Source organism: Myotis brandtii, unplaced genomic scaffold, assembly GCF_000412655.1.
Source record: "Myotis brandtii unplaced genomic scaffold, ASM41265v1 scaffold583, whole genome shotgun sequence".
Lineage (NCBI taxonomy): Eukaryota > Metazoa > Chordata > Mammalia > Chiroptera > Vespertilionidae > Myotis > Myotis brandtii.
Window position 1 is genome coordinate 589,888 of NW_005370191.1, and position 13,410 is coordinate 603,297.

The following is a 13,410-nucleotide window of genomic DNA, read 5'->3' on the forward strand; positions in this document are numbered from 1 at the left end:
TATGCTTAAAGTTGACCCAGAGGCTCCTTACACTACCTTCATATTTTTGGATTCTTTTTGCTCTTCTGATTGGGTGTTTTTTGCTTCCTCGTATTCCAAATCCTTGATTTGATTCTGAGAATCCTCTACTTTATGTTGGATCCCTATAAATGATTCTTTATTTCAGTTAGTGTATGCTTAGTTTCTGACTTGTCTTTATTTTTATCCTCACCTGAGGGTATTTTTTTCCATTGATTTTTTTTTTAAGGGAGAGTGGAAGGGAGAGGGAGAGACAGAGAGAAACACTGATGTGAGAGAGACACATTGATTGGTTGCCTCCCGCATGCCCCTGACTAGGGCCAGGAGCCTGCAACCGAGGTACATGCCCTTGACCGGAATCAAACCTGGGACCCTTCAGTGCGCAGGCCAACACTCTATCCACTGAGCCAAACCAGCTCGGTCTTTTTTAATGTCTTTGACATTCTCACTAAGATCCTTGAAAGTCCCACTAAATTCCTTGAAGCTCTCACTAAGATTCTTGAGTAATCTTACAACCATTGTCATGAACTCTGTATCCAATAGCTTGCTTGCTTCCATTTCTTTCATTTGTAACATATGTCTTTGTCTCCGCATTTTGGCTGCTTCCCTGTGTTTGTTTCAATGTTTTAGGTAGAGCTGTTATGTTTCTTGGAATTGGTAGAGTGGCCTTGTGTAATAGGTACAGGGCCCAGTGGCTGAGCCTTTCCAGTCATCAGAGATGGGCATTCTAGGTGTGCCCCTGTGTGGGCTGTGTGTACGGTCTTATTGTAGTTGAGCCTTGATTGGCATCCCTGGGAGGAATTGGCCTCCCGGCCAATAGGCTGTGAGGACCAGCCATCTACAGTAGAAGAGCTGCTATATAGGAGTTGCTCTCCTAGTTGCCCAGGACTCTGTTGGAACGTAACCAAGCAGGTGCTTAAGAAGTATTGGTTGAACATATGACCTCAATAAAATATTAACGACATCCAGCCAAGTCAGAGTTAGGCACCTTTTTAGGCTCTTCTCCCCATTTCGGAGGACTTTGTTGGGGCTGGCTCAGATGTTCCTGGTGTCTTCCTGAGGAACTGCCTGCCCTTTCTCTGGAGACTTGCAGTTGGGCAAGTGGTGTTGGTGAAGGCTTTGTGTTGAATGGTGGTGAAGACAGGGTTTACAGTCAGTCAGTCCTAAATGTGGTGGTTTTAAATGATGGCTGTAAATTTTTTGACTGTTCTTCCATTGAAGGTGGGGTCTTTGTCCCCTTCCTCTGGGATCTGGGTAGACTGCTTCAACTAGCTAAAGACCTCAGTGAGGACTGACTCTAATTGATGTGAATTAGTTTGGAGAGCCAGGAATTCTGGGAAGCAGACCAGGTGTATCTTCAGTCTTGGACAGATCTTGGTCCTACTACTTATGGATTGTGTAGCTTGGATAGGTCACTTTACCTCTCTGACTGCATAGCCACCTCCCAGATATTGTGAGGATTAAGTGAGGCAGTGCACCTAGCCCAGCGTCTGGCATCTAGAAAGTACTCAGAAAATGATAGCTATTGACCTTATTGCCCAAGACCTAAAGCAGTTTGTTGTGGAGCATTTTCATAGCCAGTTCCTTAAAAAACTAGAGGATTCTTTGGAGTAACCGTGGCATCTTGTCCATTATATGGTAACTAGCTGTTTACATTTCTCTTTGCTCCTATCTTGTGAGTTTTTTTAGGGCAGGGGTTATGTCTTAGTGCTCTAACTTCTAGGAAAGAAGAACATGTCGATAGCCCTTTACAGCCATGTGACCATGACTGATTGACAAAGAAATTAAAACCTAACCTGGTGATCACATTAAGGCACTTATTTAAATGCTCAAATGTGAGACCTAGCTAAGGCTAGTTTTCCGGTAATGGGGAGGAGAGAAGAGGCAGGATAGAGTGTGGGAAAGGAGGTAGAAGCTGTGGGGGATGGTAGAGGGAGGATTTGGGTTGGAGGTGTTTGGGTGGCAGTTATCAGGAGTTGCAACTGGCTTCTGTCCTTCACTGTGGGTATACAGGCATCCCTGTGGCATTTTCATGGCCTTTCAGAATTGTAAGACCCTTTTAAAGATGTGTGTCTCATCCAGAGAGAGAAACTACAATTGGTTTGCTAACAAAGCAGGTCAGGTGGCCTGGTACATGCCATGGTAGATTGTTACAGTAAAAACCCCTACAAAACACACTTCCGGGTGTCTGCACTCTACAGTCCCTTATGGGCTTTGGACGTAGCCAGGGGACTGCCCAAAAGCAGAGTCTGAAGTGTGTAGGATATACAGATTTTTGTGGACTCAAAAAACACCATTGTTTCTGGGTGAAGCCCATTGGGAAGCCTTGATGCAAATGTGTGTCCAAGGCCAGTGGAACAGTCCAGCTTGCTGGAAGAGTACAGTTGTACAGAGGGATAAGAAGTGGGGATAAAAAATATGGGCTAGGGCCAGGCAGTGTGTCAGGGTCTTAATTGTCCTTGTTCATTTTTCTGAGCCATCGGGGAACTTCCAGGGCAGGACAATAAATGATGTTCCAGGCCCGGCTTGTGTTGCTCACTGGTTGAGCATCGACCCATGGACCAGGAGATTGCTGGTTTGATTCCTGGTCAGGGCACTTGCCCAGGTTGTGAGTGAGATTCCCCGCAGGAGGCAGCCAATCGATGATCCTCTCTCATCGATGTTTCTATCTCACTCTCCCTTTCTCTCTCTAAAATCAATAAAAACATTTTTTTAAAAAACTCAATTAGGGAAACCCTATGACCAGTCTGGGCAAGGGAGAATGAGGGCCTGACCAGGACCAGGGAGGGGAGAGAAGTAGGTGGATGTGAAGACACTGGAGGGAAAACTGATGGGATTTGGCAGCTGAGGGGAGGGGAAGTGAAGGGAGAAGCCAGAGATGATTGAGGTTGTCGATCTGTGTGACTGAGAAGTTGACGATAATGTTAATAGGAGTGAAAGGAACTGTGGCTTTGGGAGAAAGTAATGGATTTGCCCAGCCTGTGAAACACAGGGGGTGCATGTGCTTCTGAAGCTCTGGAGAGAGGGCTGTGAGGATGTAGTTGTGAGCATCTCTACATCCCAGGAGAGAGCACAGGTGAGCAGATGGGATGAAAAGGAAACGGGAAAAGGCTGAGGTCACTGTAGTCGGTGCTACAAGGGAAGGTACCCGGTTAAGGCCCTATCATCTTCCACTAGATGCCCAGCTTCTTTCTAATCGCCTCATTTTCCAGTCTTAAGTGGGTACCAAGGCTGTTCAGTACCCAGTGCTATGTCTGAACTGGACTCCATGGAGTCATACACATGCCACTGATATGCAAGACTCTGTGAACAGATGTTCAGAGCCTTTTCTGGAAGTTATTGAACCTTTCCCAGAAAAATGTACCTGCACCAGACCCTTGATGTGACACAATTTTAAAGGGCTGGTCAAGCCGAAACCGGTTTGGCTCAGTGGATAGGGCGTCGGCCTGCGGACTGAAAGGTCCCAGGTTCGATTCCGGTCAAGGGCATGTACCTGGGTTGCGGGCACATCCCCAGTAGGAGATGTGCAGGAGGCAGTTGATCGATGTTTCTCTCTCATCGATGTTTCTAACTATCTCTCTCCCTTCCTCTCTGTAAAAAAATCAATAAAATATATTTTTTAAAAGATAAATAAATAAAGGGCTGGTCAGTTTCTGATATCCACTCTCAGGCCCAGATAAAGTAACTGCTCTAGACCAGTGGTCAGCAAACTGCGGCTTGCGAGCCACATGTGGCTCTTTGGCCCCTTGAGTGTGGCTCTTCCACAAAATACCACATGCGGGTGCGCATGTACAATGTGATTGAAACTTCGTGGTCCATGTGCAGAAGTCGGTGTTTTGTGGAAGAGCCACACTCAAAGGGCCAAAGAGCCGCATGTGGCTCGCGAGCCACAGTTTGCCGACCACTGGTCTAGACCATCTGTATCCTTGTACAGCTGTGAAGAAAGGTTGAGAGTAAACGAGTGACTTGTTATCTCAGGCTGACCAGTTTCCTAGAGCTGGGTCTTCCCCATCTGCTCCCTGATGACTCCTACCAGTAATTATAAGAGTGCCACACTCTTGCCCTGGCTGGTGTGGCAAGGGGTTAGCAGTGGTTCTCAACCTTCTGGCCCTTTAAATATAGTTCCTCATGTTGTGACCCAACCATAAAATTATTTTCGTTGCTACTTCATAACTGTAATGTTGCTACTGTTATGAATCGTAATGTAAATATCTGATATGCAGGATGGTCTTAGGCGACCCCTGTGAAAAGGTCGTTCGACCGCCAAAGGGGTCGAAACCCACAGGTTGAGAACCGCTGGGTTAGAGCTTCGGCCTATGGACTGAAGGGTCTCTGGTTCGATTCCTGTCAAGGGCTTGTACCTGAGTTGCAGACTTGATCCTCAACCCCAGTCAGCATGCATGTGGGAGACAACCAGTTGATGTGTCTCTCTCACATCGATGTTTCTCTCTGTCTCTCCCCCTCCCTTGCACTTTCTCTAAAAAGGAAAAAAAAATCAATGGAAAAAATATCCTTGAGTGAGGATTAACCAAAAAAATAAAAAAGAGCGCCACACTCTTGAAATCACTTGCAACCCTGCCTGTTTTGCGGGATTAGATAGTCCAAAGGTGATGGAGAGGGGACAGGTGACAGTCGGGTGTCTGAGAACTGAGATGACTCTGGGTATTGCCCCAGTCAACTCCTGCTTGGCCAGTTGCCCCTGAACAGTTCACAATACAAATTTATTTAAGCATGTATTTATATAGAATGTAAGCACTCGGGGTGTCCCCAACGGCCTAATCGCTCAGACCCCAGACTCAGGATAGAGAGGGGTCAGGTGCAGTCTCAGGAGTCCGAAGTGAGTCCTCAGGAGGCGGCTTCTTGGCCAGAGGAGGAAAGCGTAGCCAGGGCAGAGCTCCGACTACAGAGAGGAGCCTGAGCTGGGTGTGGCTTCCAGGCCTGAGGTGGAGTCCTGGGAGTGGCTTGGCCCTGGGGCATGGCTTGCCTCTGAGGTGGTGATACCAAGCAGGGGCCTGCGCCTGCTGTCCGGGGTTCGAGGGACCCCTTTCCACTGGGGGCAGTGGGAAGGGAATAGGATCCATAGGCCAGGCCTCCTACACGTAAGCGTTTTTCCCGTATTTGCCGAAGCTGATGTCGTCTTCATACGAGGTTGCTGCGGGGCGCACATGGGCAGCGGGGCCAGTGGACTGCACTGTGGAGGCCTTGTAGGGCAGCCGGGTGCTGGCGAGGGAAGGGCTGGTCAGAAGGAGGTGCAACCCTCGCTGTCCCCCCCCCACCCCCCCAGCAGCAGCTCACCCTCCCTTACTTGGTGGCGTGGTCCTCTTCGGGAGCACAGCAGCAGCTGGAGCAGAGGCAAACACCGCCCAGGATGGTCAGCAGGGAGGCGCTCCAGCCCAGGTAGAGCGCAGGGCCCAGCTCATACCTGGGGACAAAACAACGCAAGGGGTGCTAGCTCCGGGACATGTCCAAGTTCCACCCCCAGGGTGGGGCTCCCACACTCACTTGGTTCCGGGATACAAGGGGTCAAAGAAGTCCCGGGTGATGTTGGAGGCATACCAGGTGATGGCCACCATCCCGCAGCAACCTAGGGTAGGGAGACAACTGCACTGGAGCCCTAGGCCCCTAGGGAACTAGGGGGAGGGCCAAGCAGGAGCAGCCTAGAGAGTAGGCTGTGGGGTTATCAAGTCCAAGAGCAAATTTCATTCCCTCCCTTTCTTCCCTCTCCCCAGCTCATGACCTTTCTAGGGCCACTTGTGAACCCAAGACCCAACCCACACTCTGCTCCTCAGCCAGCCCTTGTCCCCCTCTTCATCCCTGGCCAGCTTTGTTCTTCCCTGCCCTCCAGCGCCTTGATCATTTAGTGTCCTCACTTGGACTATGCCCCATCCTTCCTAGAAGGCCCAGCTAGCCCTGTCTGCCCTGACACCTGTGTCCTTTGACCTCCCAAAGCCCTCAGAGCATCGGTTCTCAACCTGTGGGTCGCGACCCCTTTGGCGGTCGAATGACCCTTTCACAGGGGTCGCCTAAGACCATCCTGCATATCAGATATTTACATTACGATTCATAACAGTAGCAACATTACAGTTATGAAGTAGCAACGAAAATAATTTTATGGTTGGGTCACAACATGAGGAACTGTATTTAAAGGGCCAGAAGGTTGAGAACCACTGCCTCAGCGCCTGTGACGTGCCTCTGCCACTCAGGGAAAGCCTGAAGCCAGTGGACTACAGGACCAGCCTTGCCACTCGCTAGGGGCTTGTCTTCCAGTAGGTCCCCTGACCTTTCTGAGCCCATTTCCACATCTGGAGTTCAGGACGAGACCCTCCTTCCCTCACAGGCTTATGAAGTGATGTGTGTAGGTATGCTTTACAAACCGAAAAGGGAGAGCCAGTTTCTGTGCACTGTGTGTGTGTGTGTGTGTGTGTGTGTACACACATACCCTGCCTCTGATCTTCCCTGTGTGTGTGTGTGTGTGTGGACACGCATACCCTGACTCTGATCTTCCCTGTGTGTGTGTGTGTGTGGGCACACATACCCTGACTCTGATCTTCCCTGTGTGTGTGTGTGTGTGGGCACACATACCCTGACTCTGATCTTCCCTGTGTGTGTGTGTGTGTGGGCACACATACCCTGACTCTGATCTTCCCTGTGTGTGTGTGTGTGTGGGCACACATACCCTGACTCTGATCTTCCCTGTGTGTGTGTGTGTGTGGGCACACATACCCTGACTCTGATCTTCCCTGTGTGTGTGTGTGTGTGGGCACACATACCCTGACTCTGATCTTCCCTGTGTGTGTGTGTGTGTGGGCACACATACCCTGACTCTGATCTTCCCTGTGTGTGTGTGTGTGTGGGCACACATACCCTGACTCTGATCTTCCCTGTGTGTGTGTGTGTGTGGGCACACATACCCTGACTCTGATCTTCCCTGTGTGTGTGTGTGTGTGGGCACACATACCCTGACTCTGATCTTCCCTGTGTGTGTGTGTGTGTGGGCACACATACCCTGACTCTGATCTTCCCTGTGTGTGTGTGTGTGTGGGCACACATACCCTGACTCTGATCTTCCCTGTGTGTGTGTGTGTGTGGGCACACATACCCTGACTCTGATCTTCCCTGTGTGTGTGTGTGTGTGGGCACACATACCCTGACTCTGATCTTCCCTGTGTGTGTGTGTGTGTGGGCACACATACCCTGACTCTGATCTTCCCTGTGTGTGTGTGTGTGTGGGCACACATACCCTGACTCTGATCTTCCCTGTGTGTGTGTGTGTGTGGGCACACATACCCTGACTCTGATCTTCCCTGTGTGTGTGTGTGTGTGGGCACACATACCCTGACTCTGATCTTCCCTGTGTGTGTGTGTGTGTGGGCACACATACCCTGACTCTGATCTTCCCTGTGTGTGTGTGTGTGTGGGCACACATACCCTGACTCTGATCTTCCCTGTGTGTGTGTGTGTGTGGGCACACATACCCTGACTCTGATCTTCCCTGTGTGTGTGTGTGTGTGGGCACACATACCCTGACTCTGATCTTCCCTGTGTGTGTGTGTGTGTGGGCACACATACCCTGACTCTGATCTTCCCTGTGTGTGTGTGTGTGTGGGCACACATACCCTGACTCTGATCTTCCCTGTGTGTGTGTGTGTGTGGACACGCATACCCTGACTCTGATCTTCCCAGCCAGGCTGTAAGCTTGGGAGGGCAGACCCTCACTTTCCCCTTTGGAATCTCTCCCCACCTCGCCTCTGCCTAGCTCCTGTGGGGGCTCAAGAAACATTGCTAATGGACTGATTTGTAGCCAAGGGATTGGGTGAGTGCAGGTGACGCTGAGGTGAGCAAGGAGAGAGGGAAGAGCTTAGCCTGGGAGGGCCGGTGTCAATGCAGAGGGGAAGGAGTGGGAGCTGGAGAAGACAGAGACCCCTGGGGTCTGTTGCGAGGACTACTCCCAACCCCCCACCACAGCGCAGGGCCCACCCATCACCCTCCCTCAATTACCGGCCAGGATGTATAGGGCCCCAGCAGTGGCCGCCAGCTTGGCTTTCCTGGAGAGCACCAAGGTCCCAATGTTTGTGCAGCGCAGTCCCAACATGCCCAAGAAGAGGCCCAGGAAGCCCAGGAGGATGGCGGTGATCATGAGTGCCCGGCAGGCCTGGATGTACCCTGGGGAGGTGGGTGACAGCATGGGTCCCTGAGCCAGCCGCTGCCCCTCCATCTCCTCTCCCCTCAGTGACAGCCAGCCCCTTACAGCCCCTGCTCAGGCCTCAGTCCCTAGAAGTCCTCAAATCCTCTTCTTCCCCTTGGGGTCCATCCAGCCTATAGGCTGAGGGGTCACACCCCCTCCTTCCCGGAGCTCACCTCAGTCCCAAGGAGCCTCAGCCCCTCCTGCCCTGCCACCTGCACCAGTGCACTTCCCCTGTACCTCCACCTCCACCTCCGTATAGGGCTGTCAGCACTACTGACTTGGCTGGATGATGCTTTGTTCTGGGGGGCCATCCTGCGCATTATAGGATGTTTAGCAGCATCCTTGGCTTCCACCACTAGATGTCAGTAGTCTCCTCAAGGGGGACAATTAAATTTGTAGGCTGTCAAATGACCCCTGGGGGGCAAAGTCGCCTAGTTGAGAACACTGTTCTGCTACATCACCACCACTCTCTGCTGTGCACAGCGGAAACCACCTGTGTAACCCCAGCCCCTTCCCACACCTGCCTCTCTCCAGGTCCCACCTCGTACCCAGCACAGTGCCAGCCATCCTGACCTGAGCTTCTTCCTTGAGTGATCAGTAGGGGGCAGCAGTGGCCTACGGGTCTCTGGGTCCAGGGCAGTTTCTAATCTGGGAGGTGGGATACCTGGGCCCAGGACCAAGCCAAGTCAGTTTTGCACATGTGCTTTCAGTGCCTCAGTTTCCCCTTTCTCAAAGCTGAAGGAAATGGCTGGCTTCCTTCCTGGCTCCCCTCCCCCCCCTCCCTGACTTTGATAGTTGCCAAGCACCCAAGGACCTTGCACTCCTTTCCCAGGTGGGGCAGTGCCATCAGTGCTGAAGGGGAAAGGCTGGGTCCCTGCCAAGAGGATGTTTAGTGGCGTGGAGCTGGGGGGTAGGGAGGAGGGACAAAGTTCTCTGGGAGCATTTTCTCACTCCCAGCCATTCCCTCTGGAGTTCCCGCCCTCTTCACCTACCCCATATCCTATTCCCTCCCACCCGTCCATCTACCCACCTCCACCTGGGCAGACCAGCTCTGGTAGACAAAGGGTAGATTATTAAAGGGCCTGTGAGAACATGGGCCGGAAGGCTGCAGGCTAGGGGTGCACAGCTTGCAGGTGACTAAATGGCAGGACCCCTCTCAGGACTAGAACCAGCCTTGGAGGTCAGCCAGCTCTGGACTCAAACACAAGTCAGGATTCCAACCTGTGTGCCTCGGCGTACATTAATGCTTATGCCTGCAGTTTCCCCGGTTCTCTAAAAATAGGTTACTAACACCCCCAACAGCAGAACTATTGTAAACAGCCCTAAAATGGCGCAGTGAAGTACCCAGCACCACACCCGGAACCAAGATGCCCCTCAGCATGGGCAGCTGCACTCTGCCCTTCCCCCAAGCCCACTCTTGCCTCTTCATCTCTCATGCACACTCATGCTCTCTCTCAGGTCAGGAGCAGCAGTTCAAGGGCAGGCTCACAGCAAAGGCCCTTCCTCACGGTGTGGCTGGGAGGTATGTGAGGTGGGATGACCAGGGCTGCTGAGCTGGCTGCTCCCGTGTCCCTTCTGGCCACTCAGCATTCTGGGCTCCTGGCCCAGTTCATACTAGCTTTTATAGTTTTGTGGGGTTTTTTGGGGGAGGGGGGAGATGGGGGCACTTGCCTTGTTAAGTCCTAGAGAAAGTGATGAAAGGATGAAGCCTCTGCAACTGCTCTGGGAGATTCTGGAAACAGTGGGGACACAAGAGACCCACCTGGACCCCCTAACTGCTCAGAGCATCTCTGACATTCCTGGGGGATTTGGTGTGGCCCTGCTCTAACCCAGTGTTGGCCTCTGTTCCTTCCCCTACCTCCGGCACCTGCAGGAGGGGACCTGGAAGAGTGAGAAGGCTCCGGGAGAACCCAGTGAGGCTGTGGGAATGGCACTGCAGAGGGTTCCTGGACATGATCCCCTCTTGGTTTTTGGTATGGGGCCGACTGAAGGGAGACTCCCCTAGGGAATAATGGGGGGCTACTCATAGGGTGAGCAGGAAACAGGAAGATGCTACAGCTACCAGGGAGAATCTTTCTCGGCCAAAAGAGCTGTAGGCTCTAGCTCACCAAGAACTGAAAAAATACACCCCCAGGAACCTTGAACACACATGCACACCCTCTCACCTGCTCACATTAGACCAGGGGTCCTCAAACTACGGCCCGCGGGCCACATGCAAATACAAATATTGTATTTGTTCCCGTTTTGTTTTTTTACTTCAAAATAAGATGTGCAGTGTGCATAGGAATTTGTTCATAGTTTTTTTTTAAACTATAGTCCGGCCCTCCAACGGTCTGAGGGACAGTGAACTGGCCCCCTGTTTAAAAAGTTTGAGGACCCCTGCCTTAGACACTCAGGACTCCTTAAAACAGTCCTTTCCCATTCGCCACGGCTTTGGCGTCTCCGTGGGAGCCTATGAGGCTACGGAGATCGTCTCAACTCCCAAGAATCCAAGATGGGGCCTCCTCTTCACCCCACAAACCCCAGCACTCCCAACCCAACACTAACATGCTAACATTGTTTGAGTGCATACAGATGCTAACATCATGTTAACATTTTTCACCTTTTATTTCTTAAAGTCCCCACAACTATTAGGATTCTAATTTTACAGATGGGTCAAATAAAGCTCATTTTACCACCTGCGCAAGGCACAGAGCTAGGACACAGCAGGCGCTGGCCTGGCCGTCTAATCCTGGTGCCTGCACTTGTCACCACTGAGACCAAGTGGCACATGAGGGCAGGGGGCCACGTGTGACCAGGTCACCGCTGCAGTTCTAGACAGGCAGCTCCCCCCAGCAATCCCTTCTGCAGGAGCCCTTCTGAGCTTGGTCAGGCCTCTCTCATCTGTACGGCACCCAAGGCCAGACCCAGGCAGCACCCAAACTCCCAGAGCTCTCTCCAACCTCCCACTCTCCCTCTGCTCCCTTCACCCTCCACCTTGTACCGGAGAGGGCCAGCATGGACGGGAACTCCCAGCAGTTGTGGACTCCCAAGGAGTCGGTTGCGCAGCTGTACCAGAGGTTCTCGAAGATGGTGTTGGTGGTGATGACATTCCCATGCACAGTGGATACTCTCCAGTAGCTGTTTGGCAAAGTCACACCCAGCATCAGCAGTCCCACAGCTGCCATGAAGAAGCCAAAGGTCTCCACAGCCACTGACATGGTGGGACGCAGGCCCTGAGGGGCACCTGTGGCCCCAGAGGGAGAAGGGCTGAGCCCCAGGGGACCTTGACGGGCGTTGGCTAGGGAGAGGTGTTAGGGCAGGGTGGGAAGAGAGAGAGGGGAAGGGCGGAAGGCCAGCGGCAGCCTCGGCCTCAGGTCTGTCTCCAGGTTTCTGCCTTCCTTCTCTCTTTCTGGGTTTCTGCTTCCCTGCAGGCCAGCAGCCAGAAGAATGAGCCAAGAGCCCGTGGCAGATGTTGATGAGATGTAAGGAATAAACGAAACGGGCCAAAAGTCCACTGCCTCTGGCTGCCCTGGGTTCCCCGCCCCACAGGGTGTGGGGGGGGACTTACCGGGGAGTGACTAACGGATGCAGCCAAGGAGGGGCCCCCACGGGAGGCATTGGGAGCCAAGGGGAAGCGTGTCTCTGACTCAGCTTTCATCAGGGGCCAGAGAATGGAATAAGAGGGACAAGAAGAGACAGAGACAGTGACCACGGACAGGCACGGCAGCCTTCAACAGGGAAAGAACAGGGAGCAAAGGCACTACCTGTTGCTGTTGGTGAGAACAATTCAGGAAACTGGAAGACCTAAGGGTTGGGGCATTGAGTCTTCCAGGAAGATTAAGGTTGAAGAAGGGAACAGGGTCTGTGGGGGAAACCAATGGCTCTGGAGTCCAACCAACCTAGATTGGCACCAGATCCCATCATTTACCAAAGTGACACAGAAAAAGTTGGAGCCCCATGGGTTCACTTCTGCTTCTGTGAACTAAAGCTCCTCCTCCTCTACAATCTCATAGGTTGTAGTAAGAATTGTGACCACAGATCCAAGCTGCCCACACGTATGAATTACTCGATACTTGACTGTCCTGGGTTTCGGTCCTGCAGACCCAGCGTGAAGCCATCAGAGGTTGCTTTCCTGCAAACTTCAACTTCCTGAACTTGATTTCTCCCATTTGGTGGGTTGGTCTTTGACCCTCAGCAACAAGCTTGATCTTGCTGCCAACGGTCCCAGAGCAGGGATGAATCTCAGGCTTAGGTGATCCCATGGCTAATCTACGCAGCTCATTGTTATCAGAACTGTCAGCAGCTCTGCTAATTATGATGGATTAGAAACCTCTGGGTTCCCACCCCAAGCTGAGCACCTGTCCTGGTGTAGCCAGTCTCATTTCCTGCTTCAAGGACACAGCAGGGCAGCCCTGGTTCTCTTCTGGCAAGTGTGCTGGGGCTCAGTCTCCAAGGGGCTGACCCTACTACACCCAGGCAATCGCACAACACATCGCTGAGCCAAAGTGTAAGCTCCCATTCCCCTCCTCCCCACCTCAGGCTCCTGTGCTCCCCGCAGGGGCCTCCTCCCCAATCGATCCCCCAGCTGGGCTGGCTTGGCTGTGGAATGAGAGGTATGCAGTGAAGCAAGACAGGCCCAAGCTGAGCCTGGCACAAGGTGGGTGTGGGGCAAAGCAGGCTGGGTGGGGACTGGGTCCCCACCTTCCACTCGGAGGCTACAACTGGGGTGTCCTGGGTTCCTAACCTCTTTTAAAATTCCTGCCAACTCCATGCCAAATGCCTGTTTCCTCCCCACCATCTCCCTCCCCGCCCCCAACATCACCCCTCTCCTAAGGAGACTAGGGTAGGAGGAAGGGGAGGAAGCAGGAAGACAAAGGGAGGGGAAGGGCGGAGGTTTTGGAGGAAACTGAGTGGGGGGGCCCCCTGGTGTGGAAAACTCCACGTGCTAAAAGGCAGCTGAGTGGGTCAGAGGAGACAGGAGACATAAATCCAAACCTGTCCCACCTCCTGTCACTTTCTCTCAGGATCCGAGGGCTGTGTGGAGGCCACGTGGCTTTGGTGGGGTTGAGGGAGGAAGGGCGTGGGATCTGGGCAGCTCTGCAAACAAAGGAGAACCCCATACCAGCACGGAGGTAATAGAAGAACAAAGAGCAGGAAAGGAGCACGTGTTACCCCAACTTCTGGGCCCAAGGGAACCTGCCCTTTTTTCAACACAGACACAGAGG

General features: G+C 52.5%; 1 protein-coding gene across 1 annotated transcript; it reads right to left on the bottom strand.

The window, feature by feature from the left end:
• Positions 1–4,596: 4,596 nt before the first annotated feature.
• Positions 4,597–11,714, bottom strand: CLDN15 (claudin 15). The gene is made up of 5 exons (XM_005879132.2): positions 11,187–11,714; positions 8,017–8,181; positions 5,521–5,602; positions 5,324–5,440; positions 4,597–5,238 (listed from the first exon to the last, which is right to left on the bottom strand). Exons 1-5 carry the CDS (start codon positions 11,401–11,403, stop codon positions 5,112–5,114), a joined length of 708 nt encoding a protein of 235 aa, XP_005879194.1. The 5' UTR covers positions 11,404–11,714; the 3' UTR covers positions 4,597–5,111.
• Positions 11,715–13,410: the final 1,696 nt, after the last annotated feature.

Coding starts and splice junctions, on each gene's coding strand:
- CLDN15 (XM_005879132.2), bottom strand. CDS start 11,403: ATGTCAGTGGCTGTGGAGACCTTTGGCTTCTTCATGGCAGCTGTGGGA. Junction 5,603..8,016: donor GGCCCTATACATCCTGGCCG/GTAATTGAGGGA, acceptor TCCCTACCCTAG/GTTGCTGCGGGATGGTGGCC. Junction 5,441..5,520: donor CCCTTGTATCCCGGAACCAA/GTGAGTGTGGGA, acceptor TTTTGTCCCCAG/GTATGAGCTGGGCCCTGCGC.